This window comes from Ornithodoros turicata, chromosome 5 (assembly GCF_037126465.1).
Source record: "Ornithodoros turicata isolate Travis chromosome 5, ASM3712646v1, whole genome shotgun sequence".
Taxonomy (NCBI): Eukaryota; Metazoa; Arthropoda; class Arachnida; order Ixodida; family Argasidae; genus Ornithodoros; species Ornithodoros turicata.
In genome coordinates, this window is record NC_088205.1 from 79,172,745 (window position 1) to 79,195,946 (window position 23,202).

General features: G+C 44.5%; 1 protein-coding gene across 3 annotated transcripts; it reads right to left on the bottom strand.

The window, feature by feature from the left end:
- Positions 1–509: 509 nt before the first annotated feature.
- On the bottom strand, positions 510–22,867 carry LOC135394912 (protein diaphanous-like). Of its 3 annotated transcripts, XM_064625980.1 has the most exons (26): positions 22,770–22,860; positions 21,876–21,932; positions 21,671–21,721; positions 20,571–20,768; positions 18,670–18,768; positions 18,468–18,598; positions 17,134–17,199; positions 16,997–17,069; positions 16,804–16,928; positions 16,615–16,723; positions 16,297–16,407; positions 16,081–16,205; positions 15,614–15,730; positions 14,596–14,714; positions 14,384–14,532; positions 12,931–13,374; positions 11,473–11,680; positions 11,175–11,371; positions 10,978–11,064; positions 10,685–10,837; positions 9,789–9,918; positions 9,552–9,673; positions 3,703–3,867; positions 3,427–3,562; positions 3,239–3,340; positions 510–1,778 (listed from the first exon to the last, which is right to left on the bottom strand). In XM_064625980.1, exons 2-26 carry the CDS (start codon positions 21,900–21,902, stop codon positions 1,675–1,677), a joined length of 3,348 nt encoding a protein of 1,115 aa, XP_064482050.1. In that variant the 5' UTR covers positions 21,903–21,932; positions 22,770–22,860; the 3' UTR covers positions 510–1,674. The 3 variants fall into 3 exon arrangements, with proteins under 3 accessions (XP_064482050.1, XP_064482051.1, XP_064482052.1); XM_064625981.1 differs by lacking the exon at positions 21,671–21,721; XM_064625982.1 differs by lacking the exons at positions 21,671–21,721; positions 21,876–21,932 and having other exon boundaries at positions 22,770–22,867.
- Between the last annotated feature and the right edge of the window lie 335 nt (positions 22,868–23,202).

Here is a 23,202-nt window from a genome sequence, read left to right on the forward strand (position 1 = left end):
ATGATGTTACTGTCGTCTATGATATCGGTTGTGGCGTACGCCCCGCTTTGAATTTGCAGCACCCGCATAGAGATTCTCCCTCGTTTTTTAAAAGTGCGCTCAAGAACAGAAAAAGGAACAATTCAGTTTGCTTGCAGTCCTCTAGATGTCTGGAGGCTGGGTCTTTTTTTCCCCCTTTCCCAAGGATTTATACACACCTATCATCCTCAATTAGTTTCATGTTTCAGTTTAACCTGAAGGAAGGTTGAGGATAATTGCAATGAGATTTTGCAGAATCTCCCTGGGTTTTTTGCCAGGGGCATAGCAAAGAGGGGCACTCACGGCGCTTCAGCTACAACCTCCCACCCCGAAGGAAATTCCTGGCTGCGGCACTGCTGGCACCAAAGACACAAGTAAAACTATAGCCGTTTGTTGTATCGTGACAACGAATACAGCATTCCCAATGGCCAAGTCATAATGCCTACCCCTGTAGAGTACCACAGCAAATACACAACGGAACACACAGGAAATGGGGCAAAGGCATGGAAATAATTTGCCAATTAATTTATTATCAAGCTCTGTCAAGCAATGCCTCATTTATAACAGGTGTATGTATAAATATGTACACATGAACGCTTAACCGCAAGCAGCAATTTACATTTTGTGCATTCAAGTACTAGACGCTGTACCTAAAAACAATATCAGCAACCATCCCTCCTAATTTTTGTCACAGGTACGCTAACAGGATTCTGAACATAGCTCTAATTGTAACTCTCTGTTGTAAATGTATATAAAAATACTTTTATTGAACCGTCTTATCACAAAGTGTCGTATCTTGAGCACATTATCTAAACGCGTGGCAGCCCCCACCCAGTTGCTGTAAGGGCTTCTGCTTTTAATTATTATGACGCAGAACCACCCAAGACCACCATCCTGGGTGGCTTCGGGTGCTGCCTCGGCAAGTCACCACGGAGTGACAGTCGTTAAAAAAAATCACAGCGCAGAGTGTAAGGTTAGCAACCTTACACAACTGTTGGTGTGGTCCCTCGCAATGAAACTTTGTACAACTACAGGAAAAATTAGGGCGAATGTGCAGTGTTTGTTTGCAACAAGGGATGTCTATACCTATTTTAACGCAAGGCTGAGGTTACTCTGTGAATGACAAAGACAGAATTGCAAGAGAGACTTAAAGAACCAGAACATTATAGGAGATTCGTAGCTAGAGACAAAATGTAACAGCCAGAAATTTAGGGGCAGGACTATGTGGAGGAGTATCTCGATGGCTTTGCAAGGGCTGGCCATTTTTCTAAGTCTCAAACAGGGAGGAACAGGGGCGGGGCGTTCCCCCCCATCCCCACTCCCCCGTGTACACCAGTGCTTGACCCTGACCTGTAACGCTTCCTATTCTGCATCAACACTCTTTCATTTAATTCACATGCAACATCAAACTCATGTCCTGTACATAGTAACTATATCTTCCTAATTTACATAAAACAGTTTGATAAAACTATGTTAAAAACGAACCTCACTTCAGCATCACTTTTACCTATCATATGGGAAAACCGTCGTCGTAACTGCGTATGTACAAGTCATGTTTAGTGCTTTACAATCTACCGCTAATGAGAAGAGAAGGAAAAATTCACGTAACAATGTTCTAGCAAAGTTGGAGCAGGGGGAAAAGGCAGATGTTGGTCATCAGCTCAGCTGAGCGATGGGTCGACGGTCCACGTGGTTTGTGTCTGCGGTGAACATGGTGCCGGGCCCTCGTGAGCGTGTTCTTGCGAGCTGTGCTTTGGCAGCTGCGGAGCAAAGTTCCAAAAAAGCGTTGAACTCATTTGGCTACATGCAGGACGATCACTGTATTCAACTTCTGTTCCGCGCACAAGGAACAGAAACAGAGAGGTTACGTTTCCATTTTCTGTGCGCACAATACTGCATAAAAGTTGTTTAAATTTGACAAAAGTGTAATGTCCTGATTACAGTAAGAATTATTGCGCTACTACAGGTTTTTCCGGCAATTTTAATCCGAGTGCCAGCTGAATTAATCCATGCCCCATAAAGTTTGCATGGCACGTGGATTAATTTAGCTGGCACTTGGATTAAAATCGCCGGGAAAACCTGTAGTCAAAAGCCATCTTCACTGAAATTGAAACGTGGCTTCACCATTATTGCTGGCTTTTAAGAATGTTATGCCTGTGTCTATGTTAGTTTATCAGTGTACACGCTATGCGTATATTTAAAAAAATATTATCTGCACCTATCTCGCTTCAATCTGAAAATCTAGTGGGAACAGAAAGCGGGAAACTGTGCAGGGTCATGAGAACTAGGCTTAGTGCACTTGCATACTGAAAACCACAGACAAAACCATACCTAGGGGGTGACTCTTTCGGGTTAAATGCCTTTCTCAGATTTTGGGGGTAAAAATCGGGCGCTATTTTCAAATCAGTAATTCGGGGAGAAATCGGGCGATAATTGTGCCTTCCGGTGTTATCGGGTGTTTTTGTTTCTCCTCTTGTCTATTAAGTCCTTTCCAAATCTCTCTCTCTCTCTCTTTCTTTCTTTTTTGCGAGATCGTGACCTTCCAGCAGTAATCCCCGAAGGCGTAGACAGTGTTGACAACACACAGGTGTATTTGTGGGAACCTAAGTGACCCACTCTCACATGCATTACACTTGGCGACCTTTGTTCGTCTTCAGTGGAAACGTCACTTGAGGATTTCATACAGTGACTGGAATTCGGGTTTAACCCGAATTGGTCGGAGGTCAGTTTGGGGGGGGGGGAATAACCGGGCGGGATCGGGTTTGACCCGAAAAAGTCATTCCCTAATCATACCCCGTATACAAATATACTATATTTAGGGCCTGACTTTTTCGGGTTTTATTTTTGGCCAAATTTGGGGGGCAAATATTGGGTGATATTTTTCATTCGAAAATTCGGGTGTATTCGGGTGATTTTCTTTTTTTAGATAAAAATTTGTCTTAACATGAAACTAATATTTAGCAATGTTATCAAACTTTATTTTAATGCACGCTTTCGAGCGTGCCACACGACCCGGATGTTTTCAGGTAGATTCGGGTTAAACCCGAATTTTACAGATTTCGTTCGGGGGGGAAAAATATCGAGCGGATACGGGTTTAACCCTAAAAAGTCGGGCCCTAACTATATTCCACTGTAGGATGACACCAGCACCCTGCAATTCCGGGTGGTCGATCACCTTCTAACTATGAAGACACGGGGGGACAGAGAACGCCAAACTCACCACCAGCCGTGCGTGCTGGCCGCCGTCGCTGCTTGTGCGAAAAGGCTGATCCCGTTTTGAGCGCTTCGAGTAAACTGTCCATTACTCCTTCTTGGTCTTGCGCTGCAAAGAAAATTCCGCAGACGTTCTACTCACTGCTTCGAGGCGGTACACAGTTACGAAGCCTCAGAAAAGGGGCAAACACTGACCAGAGCTGATGTCCACCAGTTGCTTCTTTTTTGCAAGACGTTCCTGTTTCTCCTTCTCCGCTTTCAGCTTCGCTTCTTTGTCTCTCTGTCGTTTTTCTTCGAGCTCGCGTGCCCTGACGTTTTCCGCGTGCGCCATCTGAAAGTGTTTCTTCCATGTACAAATTTTTTGTTTCTGCGGCACGTTTTCAGCACGTGCATCAAGAGCCGCGAGCGTTGTTCATCATCCTTACTTTTTTGTGTCAGCGATTCTGCGAGGATGCAGCCAACGGAACTTACCACAAACTGCTCTTTGAACGTCTTCAGATCTCCAAAGAACTCATCCAGAGTGTACTTTTTGGCATCAAAGACAAAGTACTCTGCCAGTTCGTCGTAGAGTTTTTTCATCTTCGTGAACATGCCAGATAAAAGCTCATGTTCCTTCTTCGCATCTTCATAGAAGCTCTTAGAAAGGGTCGGAGCATTAAGGAAAAAGTGTGCAACACCACAGGTACGTCTCACAAATTATTAGAGCCTGAAGTTTTAGGGTTTAACCCGATTCTTCCCCCCAAATTTGCACCCCAAATTCAAGGTTGCCCCTTTAAGGTGAAACCCGATTTTTACCCGGCAAAATTGCTCTCACTCAGACGTCTGTAGGAATGCACACTAACTTGCTTGGCAGCAAATGCAGTTACGTTACCATTTGTACCAAACCGGTATAGTTCGTTTGAGTAACTGAGCCAGATTTCTCCCCAAATTTAGCACACTGGACGTTTTTCCACCCAAACTCGCATGACTTTAAAGCACATGTTTATTTACCTGATTTTTACCCCCTGAATTTGTGTTATAGCCATCGAAGATGACGAAGTGCGCATCGAGCGCGTGGGGATTTGGCGCGTGGTTGCGAGCCAATAAACGATTTTTGCATGTGGTTGTTAACCGGACTGGTCGCTTGTCTTGTTCGCTCCTGCTAGGACTAAAACATGGTGTCAGAAAGTTCTAGAACATAACCACGCTTCCACAACGATGTCTCTCCCCGACGGCGACACACAAGAGCGTTCGACGTTTACGGCATCCTTGGCTACATTCAATGTAACGCCACCGGAACCTTTCACGTTCAAGACGCCGAATGACTGGCCCACTTGGAGGAAACGCTTTCTACGTTTCCGTGCTGCCTCTGGCCTCAACGACAAGGCCGAGTTAAGCCAAGTAGATGCACTGATCTACATTATGGGTGAGCAAGCGGAGGACATATACGCCACGCTGAAGCTTAGTCCCGAAGACGCACGCAAGTTCGACAAGGTGCTAGAAGCGTTCGATGCCTACTTCGTTCCGCGCCGCAACATCATCTTTGAACGTGCAAAGTTCAACACGAGAGTACAACAGGATGGGGAATCTGTGGAGGAATTCGTGACTGTCCTGCATTCAATGGCAGACTTATGCAACTATGGAGCGTTGCGCGAAGAACTGATTCGCGACAGACTGGTTGCAGGCCTTCGGGACAAGAAAGTTTCGGAACAACTACAGCTCGACTCTGAACTCACTCTACAAAAGGCTATCACAGCGGCTCGCCAGCGAGAAACTGTCCGGCTGCAGCAAGCTGAACTTCACAAAGGCAATGACGCTACAGTACATCGACTAACGACGCACAAAGTGTCACCGGGGTCCGATTCAAGGAGACTGGCAACCAGGAAGATTCACGCAGGCACAACCCGTCCTTCTTCAAAGTCAGCTTCCCAAAAGCTCTGCCGGTGGTGCGGCCGTGACAGGCACGCAAGACAGGACTGCCCAGCAAAAGACAAGATATGCTCCAAATGCAAGAAGAAGGGGCACTTCTCATCAGTTTGCCTTTCGGCTAAGCAGACCCAATCTGCCCCCGACGGAACTACTGCATTTCTAGGAGTTGTAGCTCATGGAGGAACGTCGAAATGGCAAGTCCCAGTCCTTGTTCAAGGAATACCGTTAACGTTTAAAGTTGACACAGGGGCTGACGAAACGGTTATACCAGAGAGCGTTTTCCTTAAGCACTTCACGGGAATCCGGCTCGAACCTCCCAAACGTCGCCTGCGGGGTCCAGACGGCAAAATGCTGAAGGTCACCGGTATGACCTCTCTCCAGACAGTTTTTCAAGGACAAGAAAGCCAACAAGACATTTACGTCTTGAAGGAACTTCCTACATGTTTGCTTGGTCAACCAGCCATAGACAGCCTCAAAGTCCTTCCGACAATACAAATGCTCTCGAAGGCATCCCCATTCGAGGAATATGCTACGGTCTTTCAGGGACTGGGAGTTCTACAAGGAGATTATGACATAAAGCTAGCTCCTGATGCTAGGCCCTTTGCCCTTTCATCTCCACGGAGAGTACCATTGCCCCTATACCAAAAAACCAAAGAGGAACTTCAACGTATGGAGAAGCTAGGAGTCATAACGCCAGTCATGGAACCGACAGCCTGGTGTGCGCCAATGGTAACCGTCCCAAAGAAGTCAGGAGGAATTAGACTTTGCATTGATTTCACTCAGCTCAACCGCTACGTACTGCGTGAATTTCATCCTATCCCTTCTGTCGAACATTCACTCGCAATGCTAAAAAATGCAAAGGTCTTCAGTAAACTCGACGCAAACTCGGGTTTTTGGCAGATACCGCTGAGCGAACAAAGCAAACACTTGACGACGTTCATAACTCCGTTTGGGCGATATTCCTTCAACAGACTTCCATTCGGGATATCGTCCGCGCCAGAACACTTCCAAAAACGAGTGTCAACGCTGCTGAAGGACCTCCACGGAGTTTTGTGTCACATGGATGACATACTCATTTGGGGAGCAAATCAAATCGAACATGACCATCACTTGGAAGCTGTAATGACACGCATCCAAGAAGCAGGGATGTCGCTCAACAAGGACAAATGCATATTCAGTGTTTCACAAGTGACCTTTCTAGGTCACATCGTCGACGGCTCAGGCATTCGGCCTGACGAAGAAAAGGTGAACGCCATTCTCAAAATGACTCCCCCTACAGACAAGACGGGCCTCAGGCGGCTGCTTGGGATGGCAACGTACCTTACACGCTTTGTACCCAAGGTAGCAGAACTTCTACAGCCACTATCGTGTATGTTAAGCTCCAAGCAGGAATTTGTGTGGGGCGCACCACAACAAGAGGCGTTTCAGAAATGGAAACAAATCCTCTCTACAAGCCCTGTCCTCGGCATCTACGACCCAGCCAAAGAGACGGTCGTCACCGCGGACGCATCTTCCTTCGGCCTCGGAGCTGTCCTGCGACAAAAACAAGACGACGGGAAATACCAAGTCATCGCCTACGCCTCCAGAATTCTCACTGATGTCGAGCGTCGTTATGCTCAAATAGAAAAGGAGGGTTTGGCACTGCTTTGGGCGAGTGAGAAATTCCGAGACTACCTGATCGGGAAAAAGTTTCTTCTCGAGACCGACCACAAGCCCCTGGTGAGCCTGTTCTCGACAAAACAGCTTGATGACTTGACGCCGAGGTTACAGCGCATGCGGATGCGTCTCATGCGATATACCTACGAAATAACGTACGTGCCAGGAAAAGACCTTCTAGCGGCAGACGCCCTGTCCCGTACACCTCTCCGGAAAACGGACGGCACAGACCTTACAGAGGAGATCGAGTGTTTCGTCCACTATGTTGAGACTCACCTTCCAGGGACAGCGAGAAGTCTACTTGACATACAGCAAGAACAGGAGAAGGACGAGACGTGTCAGCATATCATCAGGTTCACCAGACACGGGTGGCCTACTCGACGAGATCTCGGGCAAGACCTTAAACCCTTTTGGCTAGCACGGCACCAGCTGGCAGTAGCCGATAGTCTGCTAATGCATGGAACGCAGATTGTCATTCCCAAGACCTGTCAACAACAGATTCTCCAGCTTTTACACGAGGGCCACTTCGGCTTGGAAAAATGCACCACACGAGCTAAACATGCTGTTTGGTGGCCAAGTATCAACGACGACATCGCACAAACGGTGAAGAACTGTCACGAATGCCTGCAACTAAAGACAAACAGGAAGCTACCCCTCATTACAACGGACTTCCCAGACAGGCCCTGGCAGAAAATAGCTATGGACTTGTTCCATTGCCAGGGATCGTGGTGGCTCATTGTAGTTGACTATTACTCGCGGTACCCAGAGCTAGTCCGGCTACATTCATTGTCCAGCGAAGCCATCGTGAATCACTGCAAATCCATATTTGCACGACATGGAATCCCCGAAGTTGTGATAAGCGACAACGGTCCGCAGTTTTCGCAGAGCAGCAGCTCCCCTTTCGCCCGATTTTCAACGGAGTATGGCTTTCGACATGTTACATCCAGCCCAGGCTATCCGCAAAGCAATGGACTTGCCGAGGCGGCAGTGAAGATCGTTAAAATGTCTATGAACAAGACAAAAGATCCGTACAAGTCGCTGCTAGCATATCGGGCTTCACCCTTGAAAAATGGCTATAGCCCAGCGGAACTTCTAATGGGACGACGGTTGCGCACGAACGTACCTGTCGCGCAGTTACAGCTTCTACCGTACACCCCTGACTACAAGAAAGTGGCAGCCTTCGAAACTAAAAACAAGAGGGACGAAGAGAGGCACTACAATAGGAGACACGGGGTGCGGGAGCTACCTCCACTTGGAGTCGGCACAGATGTTTGGGTAATAGATCTGCAACGGAAAGGCGTTGTCCAGGGACAGACTCCGCAACCCAGGTCCTATTCAGTCTCCACAGAGCAGGGAGAAGTCAGAAGGAATAGGACGCATCTAGTTCCTCTCCCAGGCCAACCAGAGCCCAGTACATCGACAGCGAGCGCTCCGCAAAGCAGCCACCTCGAAACGGACACTTCAACCGACGTACCGACAGAACAACAGTGCACCGACACGACCCACTGGCACACAAAAAGAGGGCGTTGCGTCATCCCTCCAAAAAAGTATCAAGCTTGATCTTTATCTGACTTTGACTTTGACTTTGACTTGACTTGACTTTATCTGCAAAAGGAGGGGGATGTGTTATAGCCATCGAAGATGACGAAGTGCGCATCGAGCGCGTGGGGATTTGGCGCGTGGTTGCGAGCCAATAAACGATTTTTGCATGTGGTTGTTAACCGGACTGGTCGCTTGTCTTGTTCGCTCCTGCTAGGACTAAAACAGAATTTAGAGAAAAATATTTCCCGAAAACTTCAGGCCCTACATATTATACAGCAGAGCAGGGTTGCAGAATGGGGTCACCCGTTCCATTCCAATTCCATTCCAAGGATGGGGATCTGTGACAATTCCATTCCTTTCAATTCCTCGCAATGAGAAGGTATGGTCAATTCCGACTCCTGGAATGACGATCCAATTCCTTTCTTTTAATTAAATCATAAAAGAACAGGGACACCGGTAAACGTACTGGCTAACCCAGCAGTCCTAGTTTAGACTGACATTACCGAGCACCAGAGGAAGCACAAAGACAAGGTTATTTCGCTCTTGACCGTGTGCAGGTGCGGTGCGTAAGTGCAAAGAGTGCGAGGGCAGAAAACCAGCGGGTTGAAACGGAAACTACCACCAGTGCACCTAGACCATTCCATTCCAATTCCATTCCCATTCCAGCTCTAAAAAAATCGGGAATGATTCCGGAATCATTCCAACTCAGGAGTGGCAACTCCGCAACCCTGATACAGAGCACTATATTGATAGGGCCTGACTTTTTAGGGTTAAACCCGTATCCACCCGATATTTACCCCCCGAATGAAATCTGTAAAATTCGGGTTTAACCCGAATCTACCCGAAAACATCCGGGTCGCGTGGCACACTCATGAAGCGTGCATTAAAATAAAGTTTGATAACATTGCTAAACATTAGTTCCATGTTAAGACAAATTTTTATTAAACAAAAAAAAATCACCCGAATGCACCCGAATTCCTGACGACAGAATATGCCGTAACGGGATTTAACCCGAATACACCCGAATTTTCGAATGAAAAATATCACCCGATATTTACCCCCCGAATTTGGCCACAAATAAAACCCGAAAAAGTCAGGCCCTATATATTGAGTATGGCTATTTGAGGTAAAGCAGACGGTTGAAACAAACAAGACTCACAGGGATATGACAAATATGCAATGCGTACACAAGTTGCAGAAAGCTGAAAGGATACAGTGAGAACATCGCTGAAACGGTCATTGGGACCCTGCGGCTTGAAGGTCTTCAAGTCAGTGCCCAGCTGTGAAAGATGCTTCTTCATTTGATTCAGATTCTTTTCCAGTTGTTCGGGGGAAACTGCAATTCAAAATGACACGCTGCATCTGCATCTCCAGTGTGAGGGACAGGCCCATTTCTTTTGTCCATCGTGCTTAACACAAGGTCACTCAGAACGTCAAACAAAAGGTGTCACCTCTTGCGGCCTTCTCAATATAGCTTAATTCGTCCGTAAAGCCCAGCACCTCGGGAAATTTCTGCTCCACTGTTTCTGCCAGGAAGTGGAGTAACGTTGTCTTCTGATCGTGCGATTTGGTTCCGCTGAGCTGCAAACATAACGTGTACGATGCTCATTGCACAATTATATATATTACGGGCATTTATAGTGAACCCTACAAGAAATTGAGGGCCTACTAGTAGTTACAGTAGAGCCTTGTGGTTTTCTGGTTCTATGTTTTTCCTTCAAAATGGGGGTAGAAATCGGCTTTTATGTCAGGAGCTAGAAAATAGCGTGAAATTGGGATATTTCATATGAAAGGCGATATCTTCAGGTGGAAAAGAAAGATGGACACTTTTCAAATTTAAGCTGAGTGCAAAATGAGCGTAGCCCTTCATAATGATAACATATTATACAGGGTGTGCGCAACACGTGAGTCAAGGTATTTTCGTTTTCACTCCATTACTCGCAGCACAAACTGAAAAAAAAAAAAAAAAAAAGGCATGACCAATCTACAATGCAGAAATACTATAGCAGTGAATTATATTAGATTGGAGTGGTCTGCTGGCAGTGCTGCAGAGGTGTTTCACAAGAAAAGCTCAGGGGGGTGCAGCAAAGCATTCAATTCAAGTTCAATTTGGGGGTTGTTCTGAGTTTTATCCAAAGTGGCAGTAACGTAAACTGAGAGGTAAAAACAAGTCTTACCACGTCTAACCCAAAAACACAAGGCTCTTAATTGTAAGCAACAACCCATACTAAAGTGACACTACATACGCCCAGTATGGAACTATACATAGAATTCAATGCTAGAGTCGCTATTGTCACAAATGAAGAAAATAACCCTCGTTACGGTGTTCTCCAAATGTGTGCTATACCTTTGGCAAGAAGCTGATGTCAAAGCCAATTGACTGTGCATTTCTGGAGCCAGTGTTCATGTAGTTCCCCAGAAGAAGGATCAGTTCAAGGAGCCTGGCAAACTGTTTGCTGCTTTTCACTTCCTGACACGCTTCTGTAGCAGCCACGATGCACTGGAAACAAGCAAGAACAATTTTTGCCTCTTCTTATTGTGGCTGTACTACAACCATGTCTAACTCTTCTGCCTAACATAGAAACATGCCTTACAACTAGTATTGATTATGATCAAATATTATAATTACTGCGTACTTACAGGCTTGAGGTCTTGTACAAGTTCTGAAAACCTCAACTTGAAGCTGATAGACTCCAACCTTGAGTGAAGTTTCTTTATACTTCCCAGCTGGAAAGCAAAACGAAATTTTTATCCAGCTCCATGAATCAGACTGAACAATACGTGAGACAAAATGGAGTTACTTTGTTCCATATAAGCTACGGAGACGCACGTCTTACCGTAATAGCAAACTGTTCAGCTTCAGCGAGGTCAGCGAGGTTGTCTTTCAGTTCAGACAGCTTCTTCAGCTGGTCGGCTTCTGGCATATACTTGATCAACTGCTGCAACATTGCGTCTGTCAAGTGCTCCTCATCGACTTCGAGAATATAATCTCGTATTGACGCGGCTGACATTTTTAAAGAACCCTGTAGAATCACTGCGGTGAGAGAAATCGGACGTTAGCCAGCCTGAATGACTGTGACATTACACTGTGACCGTGAATGACATTAACGCGGCTACAAAGTAGATGAAACTGACTCAAGTTCTGCGCGGCCTTGCCGTCGAGGACCTTCAGCTCTTTGGACTTTTTGGCCACGGGCTTGTCTTCCTTTTCCTCCTTATCCTTTTTCTTGGGCGGTGCAGATGAGAACCGTGAGACAAGGCCATCAAAGATTTCTTCGCTCTCGAGCTCCTCCTCATGAACCTTCAGCCAGAATGCCTTTTTGGACACCTTTTGTGGTGCAATCTGCAAAGTTAGCGAATAACTCTCATCAAACTTCTCCGAGGATTACTTTGTTGTACAGCTCCAGTGAACACGACTGCTTCTCCGAGGATCACTTTTTTTGTAGTAACAGAAAGTTCTCCAAAGCAGCACTTCCAAGACGGCACTTTCGCCTGCCTTATCTATGTAGAATATAACAAAGTACGGCTTTCATGACTTGCGGAATAGTAGGATCAGCGGTGAAAAACTTGCGATTAAGTTGCAGTGTAATATGTCGACTTATGTAGACAAACCGGAGTATATTACTTATATCGATATGCTTAGTTAACTACTTGTATAGATGAACATAGTAGAAGAAGGCGGGCTAGTTGGTGTGAATTCAAGTAGGGTAACATCCTCAAGCTTGAGGAAGGGAAGACAGAGGGACTAGAGACAAGACACAAAGAGGCTGAAAAAACAGCAAACAGAAGCTTATTGAACACAGGGACATATACGCACGAAGAGTTGTATACAGTAGTAGTACAGAGTTGTACAAGTTGTATTTTACAACTTTTTCTCGGTCCTCCTTTCATCACGATGAAAGAATGAAGTGATTGATTGATTGAAGAGGGCGAGGAGAGCAGGAGTGCAACGAGCATAGGTTGGGAGGCTACCTGGGTGACCTGATACAGATTTTCTTAGACTGCGTGAAAAAGCTGACCAATGGAAGCTACAATGTTAGAAAAGAGGTATGGTTTTACTAGCACCGTATAGGAAGAAACTGAGATACCCGCGTTCATTTGGAAAATAATTAGGTCTTTTTCTATGTCTTCACGTAGTCTACAAAGGAGGAAGAAATGCTGGCCTTTCCACATAAACGCTGGCATCGCGGTGTCTTGTTTTATCAACATGGTAAAACTGTACCTCTCTTCTACCGTTAAAGCTTTCAGTGATCAGTTTTTCACACAAAGAGAATCTGTGTTTGATAAACTTTTATTTGCTAATTTTTTAGTCTGTTTGCGTCATCTCCCTTTGTCGTTCCTTCCTCAAGCTCAAAGCTCTTCGTGCTTACACAGATAAAATACGCACAAAAACAAGCTGACTTGCTCGGGGACGTGCAGTGAAATGAGGAAGCGTTATGATTGGCTATCTCATTTACGGGGCTTGTCCAGGTGATTCTCTGGCACTATGTTAAAACAGCGTACCATATAACTTCAATATATTTTGCTACTTTCGATTCATGTCGCAAAAAAGAGCTGTCCACGATTAAGAAGGCGGTAAAACAACAACGGTACCTTGTTCCAGTTTGCTCTTTTCAATGTCGTGGACACGTTGTACTTCTTCTTGGGCTTCATCCCGTGAGGGAGCACCTCCGCTCCCTGCATGGAGCCCATCCCCGCATTTGGCATTCTCCCCATCATGCCCATCAACCCTGGTGGAGGCGGCGGGGGCGGACCCATTCCTGGCATCGGAGGTGGAGGTGGGGGCATGCCACCCCCCATCCCAGGCATGGGGGGAGGCGGAGGAGGCATTCCGCCCATCCCGGGCATTGGGGGCGGCGGGGGAATGCCTCCACCCATTCCGGGCATGGGTGGGGGAGGGGGAATGTTCCCACCCATCCCGGGCATGGGTGGGGGAGGGGGGATGCCGCCGCCCATTCCGGGCATGGGAGGCGGAGGAGGGATGCCCTGGCCTTGTAGAAGGCCCGGAGGCACAGTCAGTTTGGCACCTGTTCCGTTCTGAAATGGGACACAGTTAAAAACGTTCGGGTGATACCTGCTGATAACAGAAACAAAAAAGTGAACGGACATCATTTATGCATAGCCCTTACTTGAGAGCACCAATCAAAACGGATGTCTGACAGGTGTTAAGAAATGGGGGGGGAAATGAAAAGAAGAGTGTGTTAAGAATTGCGCATGCTGAACAAATTACTCAACGTAAACTTAACGTTCCACATAACGTTTAATGTCTCTGGCATAGTCCGTTTACAGTGGTCCCACGCGGTCACATGTTCCAGTCGTCCTCCCTGGAGCGTGCATTTTTGGTCCTTTGTGGTATGTTGTAGTAGGTTCATTCAGTGCTAAAGTAAGTGTAAGTAAGTGCTTACACTTGACTGCGTTTTCTGTCTCTGCTTTTGTACATGTAGCACATCCTTATGCGGTGACGTACCTTACTGTCAACCACTGGACGCATAATCAGATTTTCTGCGACAAGCGTGAGATCGACTACAAACGGGCCACACTGTGCTGAACAGTTGGCTTGGTACAGCTCCCGCCAAAGTTAATAATAACACTGGAAAAAAATTCTCTCTCATTTCCGAGTGTGATAACAGCCACCCTGGGGGGGAAATGTTAGGTGAACAAAATCTTCGCGTTAAACTAACAGAATAATTTTGTTCACTTAAGACTTCCTCGTGGCCCCAAGGGTTGCTGTAATCGCGCTCAGGACCACATTTTTTTTTTTCAGTGTTTTTATTAACTTTGACTGGAGCTGTACACTAACGTTAGAAAGGAACATGAGAAATTGGGTGATGTCAGCAACTTTTTGCAACTCTTTTTCGCGAATACAACGTATGAGAGCACTCATCCTTGAACACAGCCAAAAAAAAAAGAACCAGGATAAGCCGAAAAAAAAAAAAAAAAAGTGATACTAAAAATAAGCAACAGCATCAAAAACAAAAACTGGAGTTGCGATTTCAACGTGGTTACACGTTCTATTTGTTCACATCCAGAAAAGAACTACACTTACTTGCATCGTGTCTTGTCCACTCTGTCTAGCCTCATAATTTGCCAGTTTGGCCTCACACTCCTGCTTCTGCGTCAGTGCTTCTTCGAGCTTCTTCTGAAGCTGCTGAATTTCTAACGGGTCTTCGTGTTTCGACGACTGAACTATACTGTCTGTTTCGAGATGCAACATGTTTGTTATTTGCGGACAAAAAAGAACGGATCTAGCTGACGCACCTAAAATTGTTTCCAGGTCAACGCTGAAGAGCGCGGACCTCCGGAAATCAGGGTCGCAGCCGTTCTTGTGCAGGACTATTTGAGATATGCAGCCTTCGATGAGCTTGTAGTATGCAGGCCTGTACGCCGTCGAAGGAAGAGCAATTTGTCTCGAGTGCGGGTCACAAAATTTGTCATAAAACATCATCTCAGCCTGCGATGTCGCAAACCAGCCACAGTTTGAGGTTTCGCAGAACTTTTTCAAAAAAGATGGTGGTTTCAAGAAAGATGTGACGTACCTCCTTCAGATATTTTATCTGAAGGAGGTACGTCACACGGTTCACATATGCGTTTACGAATTTTGACATGTTTTGGTCAATGACAAACAAACATATGCTTACTAAACGAATAAGAGATCAGCGTTCGTGCGACAACCACAAAAAATATGGAGACATGTGTAAGTATGGCTGATGTCACATGATCGGAGCACAGTTCATATCAATCAAGGCAGCCTCTCATCATTGTTTGTAATTGTGACCTGCGGTATGGTTCAAATTAAGTTTGATAAGAAATCGTGACTTGCACTATGTTCTCTCCATGTGCACCATTTCTAACAAGGTTCTAACATGGTAATTGCCTTTTTTGAAACCAGCAGAAACCAGGTGTTGGCACAAATCAAAGATTCAATGTTTGACTGCTCATTTTGTTATTATTATTCGTAAAACGTGAAAGCGATATCATCACTAGTTGCTTTAGCAATAAATGGAACAATGCTTGTGCCCAATATCACTGTCAATGCTGTGTTGCGAAACGATATTGAATTCTGTGAACCTGCTCAAATGTGTCAGATTTTAAAGGTTTGTCAAATCGTTTGAAGCCAAAGGTTCAGCCTTAACCTTTGTGGTTGTTAAAAAGCTTGCGGCATGCCCAATGCACACACGTTCTTCAACCGAAGAATGAAGCTTAAAATACCCTTCCTTCACGTGTCAACGTCACACTACGCCAGATAACTTTGTTCACCTTGATAACTTTTGCTCACCTGATTAAAGCGTCATCCCTGATGCAGAGCATGTGTTGAAATATAGACAACAGACACATTTCTGCAGGCGTACTCTTCACTGCATTGCGAATCAGCTCAAAACACTCCACAGGGTCAGTGGGAAACCATTAAGGAATTATGAAACCTCATAGGAGTGTCACATTAAATTATGCACAAATTATATCAATAATATATATCAAATTAGGATTATTATAAATATATCAAATTATGGCGATCTGAGTGAGTAGGCAAGACTAATCAATGATTTCCTTTCTTCTTTCCTGCCTGTATCTTCTGGTCTCTTCCAAGGGCCTGTATTACACCCTCTTCACATTTTCATAAATGACACGCAAAATAATATATCCCATCAAATGTTAAAGACTTTTTTGCCACTCCGTTCTCCCACGTGTCAGAAAATGAAATTCACACAAATTTTGCTAACTATTATCACATGTTAGAAAGGATATTTGAATTCTTGCACAACATTTTCGTAACGTTGCGACAGCTCCTCGAAGTCAAAATCTTTCGTTTCCTTAAACACGTTGAGCTGGACCTCCAACTCTTTACTTTGGACGACTTCACTCTGTAGCTCCTGCAAAATACGAGCACGTACGCAATCATCGTATCAGGTCACTACCTCACGATTCGTCCGTTTCAGTAAGAGTAACAAGCTGTCGTCGTACCTCATAAATATCCATCATGCCGGTCCTCATGAACTCGTTCCGGAGGTGCACTCTAAAGTCGAAGTCTTCCGTATTCGAGACAAGAGCATTGATGAGCTGAATGCATGCTACCTGCAAGTGAAAAGAGTTCGCATGGTATCACTTCAAGGTTAGAGTCAGTATTACAAAGATATAGGCAGGACGCTAAAAGGGGACAAAAAAGGAATGAAGAAAAAAACAAAAAACAAAAACAAACACGTATGTTATGTCAATTTTTTTTTTTTGCTTCGTTTAGAGTGTGCATGTAAGTGAGGAAAAGGGGGACTTTGGCCTCCTCACCCTTAAAGAATCGTTGCCTCGGCAACCAAGACCTGCAACGATGGGGGCAAAGCGCTCCTGGTTTTCTATCTCACCGTACTCCGTGATTGCTTTGAGTACCTTCTCGTGTCTGCAATCAGAATAAGTTTGCGTTATGTTCACGGACTAAAGGACTAAAGAAATGCCAAAGTTCGAAGCAGAAGTACCTACCCTACGAGGCAGACTGCAGCCAATAACTTGACCGCGTCAACCATGATGTGGGGCTTTGTGACGTTCATGCTGGCCGAAACTATCGTCAGCGCAGTCTCGTGCTCGTAGACGTACCTCAGGCCGGGCTGCAAACACAAAATGTCAGCACACATTGCCGTTTTCACTTTCCCGTCGATGATAACCAGCTGCTCACCGTATTGTTCATGAGTGCACGAAGACAACGGATGACTTCGTGTTCAATTTTCTCGTACTTTACATCTCTGTGACTACAAAAAAAAAATTTTTTTTTTTGCTACAGTGTGCTAAGTTCTCTGATGATAGCGCACTTACAGCTTGCATCTCTGTAATATCTTCAACAGTTTGTCCATGCCACGTTCGAGGAATTCTTTCAGCCAACTGCGGAACAAATAAGGGACACGAAACGGATGAACGCTTTGCTTTCCTAATGTCCATGAAGCTCATTTCACCGTAGGAACTGCCACAGTGTGGTTCCTAACTCAAAATTGGGGGGTCCCCGAAATCCACCATTAAGAATAAACGTTTAAGAATAAAACATTCAAGAATAATCCGCTTAAAAAATACACGGTTAAACATATATCTCCTAAAATAAACCGCTTACTATCCCCACTCAGAGATCACCGTTTAATAATCCACCATTAAAAATAAACTGTTTCAAAATCCCCTCACCATCTAGCACGGAGGCGGACTGATTGACATTTACGCCGGGTTATATCATGTTATGTTAGGTTAGTTTAGTTTGGTTTCGGTTAGTTTGGGATAGTTTAGGCTAGTTTGGTCCTGTGAGGTTAGGTTAAGCCCTTTGCTTGCAGTTCACCTTGATTTGGGCCATACCACATGACTCGAGCAACTGTAGGGTGGATTTGGAAGGATTCTGAAACGATTTATTTTTAACGATATATTCTTAACTGTGGATTCCTTAGCGTTTATATTTAAACGGGGATATTTCGGCGATTATTTTTGTGCGTTTATTTTGAAGCGTATATTCTGGGAGATATATTTTTAACAGTGGGTACTGACGCGTTTATTTTTGAAAGATTATTTTTAATGGTTTCAAGCGGGATACACCCCTCAAAATGTGCGGGACTGTGACAAAAAGTTTACGGCGCATTTGTGATTTGCTGCTCAAACGCAACACCAATGAATAATTTTTGGAACAGACTAGACTGATGGAACCTGGTACTTGTATGTGAATTTGATATACTTGAATGTATCATGAATAGACCCTGAAGTTTTCGGGTTTTATTTTTTTCCAAATTTGGGGGGATGAAAATCAGGTCAATAACTTAATGTCAAAAATTCATGCAAATTCGGGTGTAAAAATTACCATCAGACTGAATTCGGGGAGAAATCAGGCTTTATTGCAGTTTAAAAACGTTCGTTCTAGCGCTCATCCAGAGTGTCAGAAGTATCAGAAGTAGAGGTCAACCGTGTATTTTGTGAAAAATTAGTATGTCTTTACCTTCAGGTGCATAGCTTAGGTGCAGTTTTGCGGGTAGAAATCGGGTTTAACCCGAAACAGGTGGACCTTGATTCGGGGTGCAAATTCGGGGAAAAATCGGGTTTAACCCTAAAACTTCAGGGTCTAATCATGAACACAAGCCGGTCCAGCAATGGTACCTCACGGAGGCAACAGAACTGTTTACCTGACGGGGTTATTTGTGAGCGCTATCCGCAGTGATTCGATGACTCGAAACAGCTTCTCCGGTGACATGTGGTCGAGGCTGAGATAACTGACATATTCGTCGGGTGTTTCATAACGACTACTCCGTTTGGCCTGTTTGGTTCAAAGAGACATATCAGAAAAAGCACATTACGAGCAAGAGCGTGCAACACAAGATAACTTACAGTGGAGGTTCCTTTGAAGTGACACAGCATTTCACGTTTTTCCATTAGGGTCCGGTTTCGGAGAGGTTTTCTCTTCTCGTCGCTCAGGTTCATGTCGTCCTGCACGAACGCAGCTTCATTATGAGAGCAACGTCATTCCACTTTCAGACTTTTAGGCACTTTATTATGAAGACATTCGTCAGGATATACTGTATAAGTTGCAATTTCCGTGAAATTTTTGGGAATTGTTCTTTTTTTTTTTGTGTGTGAAATTTAACTCCTGCGAAGTAGGAAGTTACTCACCTATGAACTCAGTTGTGCAGGATCAACGTACCACAAAATTAAGGTCCTGTGAAATTTTCCCCCAAAAGTGCCTCTACCCAGATTTGCAATTCGTTGAGACCACAAAATTAACTGCTTATATATATATATATGTGTGTGTGTGATGAACACTGGAACATCCGTCCCGAGCAATATCAGTTTAATGAATAATCGTGACCATGCACGAGCGTTAGTTCGGTCTCTTCGTCGTTACGTCACATATATATTGCTTAATACAAAGTTTGTTGGCTGAAAGTACGAGTTTTCTTATTTTTTTGTCTCATCTATTTCGTTAACCACAGGTTCTCGTTTATTACGTGGCATTCTCCCCTGGACCTTCGGGGTACTGTATTGAAAAAAGATAAACAAATAAAGAATCAGTTTGCTCAGAAAGTACCCAAGCTTGAAATGTTCAAGAATGGGCAAGTTTACTGAAGAAACAATAAAACTGATGCTATGCAAGTTTATAAGTAAGCACATGAGCAATTGTATAGCCATGTAGCAGGTTCAGTACATTTCCCAAAAACTTCAAGAATCACGGGCTCTCTGCAGAAGCTCCTGAGAAACTATATTTTCCTAAATTTTTGCTACATAGTATAATTCACCCAACCAAATTTGAGTTGCATAAGAAATGTAGAATTTTCTAAATTCTTCTCTGAAACTAGTCAAGTTGGAGAAGATGCACGTGCCAGAAAAAGGTAGCAAATGGTGCATCATCCCTAACAACAATGCAGCTCCTTGTTGTGGTGATTCTCGAAAAAATTTGACAGAAAACTGAATCCAGCTAAGAGACTCTAAATCACTGTTTTCAAGCGTTTTACTTACTATTGCATCTAGTACCAAAGGGGAACGTGTCTTGTAGTTGAATGCAGTAAATCGAGCATGGATCTCCTATCCCTTCCAGCACTACGTTACGATAATTTTTAAAAATCTCGGAATAGAATGTGAAAAATTAAATTTTTTCAAAGTGGAAATTTCATAAAACTACCAGCAGTAATACTTCCCCTAAAATATATATTGTTAACCTCATGTTCTACACGTATACAGTTTTGCAGTGGAATTTTCTACACGGTGGCGTAGCCAGAAAATATGTCCGGAGGGATTCGAGGGGGACTTTACAGGGGGGAGGAGAATTTCCCTCTCCCAAATGCACTACTAAAGGTACGATTTTGGGGGGGGGTTTGAACCCCTGAAATTTCCTCCTGGCAACGCCACTGTTACATACTCCATATTTAGAGCCTGAAGTTATACGGTTTAACCCGATTCTTTCCCGAATTGAAGGTTGCCTCTTTAGGGTAAAAACCCGATTTCTACCAGGCAAATTACCCTCACCGAGACGTCCGTAGGAATGCACACTAACTTGTTCGGCAGCAAAATCCATTACGTCACTGTTTGTATCGAACCAGTAAAGTTATTTTGAGTAACTGGACCCGATTTCTCCCCAAATTTAGCATACTGGAAGTTTTTTTCACCCGAATTTGCATGAATTTAGAGCACATATTTATTTATCAAATTTTTACCCCCCCCCAATTTAGAAAAAAATATTTCCCAAAAACTTCAGGCTCTATGACCATATTGCAATGTCAGACCCAAACACTCACAAGCATGCTTTCAAACTCCCTATTGACTTCTTCGTCGGAGAGTCTGTTGATGTACGTATTGATGTTATATCCTTCCAGTGCCGGATCGCCCAGGAGGTCGGGGGTGGCCCCCCCTGTGGCTGCCCCCGGGGTCATCCCTCCCCCGTCACTGACGCACTTGGGGGGCTTCTTGCGGCCTCGGCTCCCAAACATGTCGAGCTGTAATGAGTGCGGGAGGACGTTAGTGTACTGGCCATGCAGCGAGCTCGATAATGCATACACAAAGCAAAACATGACAGACTTAACAAAAACAGGAACAACTGCGAAACAGAAATAGCGCTGCCCCCTTTCACACCACGACAGTCGCGAGGGGGGCCTCATTTGCACCTGTGATCTGGCAACGGAGGTGCCCTTAAACCCAGAATAGTTGGCAGACAGAAAGCCAACAAAAACAGGACATGTAGGAATGCACTATAAACAGGGTTTGAATGAGAGGGCGCGTAAAATTAGTCGGAGTAGGTGTAAAATGTTGCACAACGTACCAACAGGCATGTGGTTAGACTATACTCTGCCAAAGTCTAAATTCTCCTCTTATTGGTTCAATTCGTGTTAAATACAAAACCTTGTAAATTTCCTAGTTTTTGGCAGTTATTGTGGCTAAATTCTAGTATACTTTCTGGCGTACCATTTGTCTCTGCTTCTATAAGACAAAACAGAAACAGGAAACGGAGACAGTTATCTATGAAGCGTTCGCAACACTGCTTTGGGAGTAAAACAGTCACCTTATATTTATGTTTCAGTGACAGAAACTGAGTTTTAATGCTAAAATTAAAGCAAGCTATTACAAAAATGTAATATTATAATGAGGCACAGTGATCATAAATGGAACTTGGTCCAGTATAGCACTTTTATGGCTCTGATCCAATTGATTAAGGAACAATGCTAAAGCATATCATATGTGGAAGTAGATATACGATAAGTACAGGAAAAGAGTGTGAAACAATAGAAATACATGCAGTACAAGGGGTGTAGACTAGAAAAAATACATGTTTATGTGAAGCAGTATTGTATACTAAAGCTCTCTATCTACTAATAAAGGCAGCAGAAGACAGTATCCTTACAGAACCAGGACTTCTATCCAATGAGAGAGAGCGTGCGAGACGTTTAACCACCTGAACAAGTACAGTGAGATCAAGCCTGCCCTCAATACTGCACACAGTGGCAACCACCTGTTGCACCAAAGTGAGGCCACAGCCTCCAATGTGCAGGGTGGGGTTTAATAAAGGCAGCACCGACAACACGACAGAATGTGGCATATAAACTTACCAACATTGCCGACTTTCTGTTAGACATGATAGCCAACCTTCATGGCATCCTAAAGCGCTAGAATAGATGATGAAGCACACACGCAAGCGATAAGTATGCACAGCATAGCAAAGCAAGCAAGCATGCTACACAGTGTTAGATGGGTCATCAGGGAGTTTGACACGAAGCAAGTGGGATTATAACCAGCATTCACTCGCAGGAGACACGAAGTGGTTGCTCAGCGGTGACAATAGAGCAAGAGGACGTGTTCTACTACAATGCGAGGTATAATAAAAACAACCGCCCGTCACTTCCGTGACGAGTGTCTATACTCTATACTGTATACATTTTGTGCCGTGCGTTTTAAATCCGATCACGATGTTGCGGATATCGTGTTCTGGGAATTTCACGGTAATACAGTAGCATCCAAGATCACACGTTCATTCTGTATAAAACTGGTGCGTACATATTGTGTCATTCAAAAAAACGCAGAAAATGTACGAAGTGTGGAGATTACTAACACAACGACTACACCACATACGAAGTAGAGCAGGATAATTTACTCGCAGTTCGTAATGAGTAACAAAAAAAGTCGTGCGCGGGTCAGTACGAGGTAACCGCTATACAGGTTTTTTGCTTTCTTCCGTCACACAGCTACTGAGTCATGTATTCTGGGTAACGGACAGCTGAAGTAGGCTGGACATGAGAGTAAGTGCTATGAAACAAATGTAATTTTGACAAAAGCTTTTGAAAAGTTATCGAAGACATCCGACTTTTTGTTGCCCGCAACCGTAAACTCAACAGCGCAACTTGAAGCCATTTGACTCCCTCGTCACTTCGTCAATCACATCACCCATCATACAATAACCTATTGCCTGCTTCCAGAACATTTTCAACTGTCAACGTGTCACTTACTTTCGATGTAGCTTATTTTACCCGACTTCTCACAACTCCACTCCACCCAAACGGCCACCATTACCTGTCTTTGCGACTGTGGAACCCCGTGCGGGGGATTACGCAAGCAGCCAAAACGTCAGAAATCGCCACAGGTATTACTGTGACCAGGAAACCTCGTGATTCGTGAAACGATTTTGATTGAATTGGGCGACAGGACACTCAAAAGTGGAGCATTTCCTCGGGAGGCCCCGAAAGTTACGAGACTTATGAGCTTACATCTGATAAAAGTTACCGTAGCAGACGACCCCAAGTTCGCTAAGGAAGAATTTCGCTATAAGCGGAGTTTTGTGCCCATAGCGCCCATAGCGACGTGCAGATTAACTTAAATAAGTGAAGCTTTTGTTGTTGCGTATACAGTATCGCACGGGATACGTTAGGAATGTCGTCTGCA

What these genes read in the sequence shown, in the direction of transcription:
- LOC135394912 (XM_064625980.1), bottom strand. Translation starts at nt 21,902, where the DNA reads ATGTCTAACAGAAAGTCGGCAATGTTG. An exon ending in CTGAACAGTTTGCTATTACG is followed by an intron (nt 11,065 to 11,174) that starts GTAAGACGTGCG and finishes TTTGCTTTCCAG; the next exon opens with CTGGGAAGTATAAAGAAACT. An exon ending in ACATCAGCTTCTTGCCAAAG is followed by an intron (nt 9,919 to 10,684) that starts GTATAGCACACA and finishes TTATGTTTGCAG; the next exon opens with CTCAGCGGAACCAAATCGCA.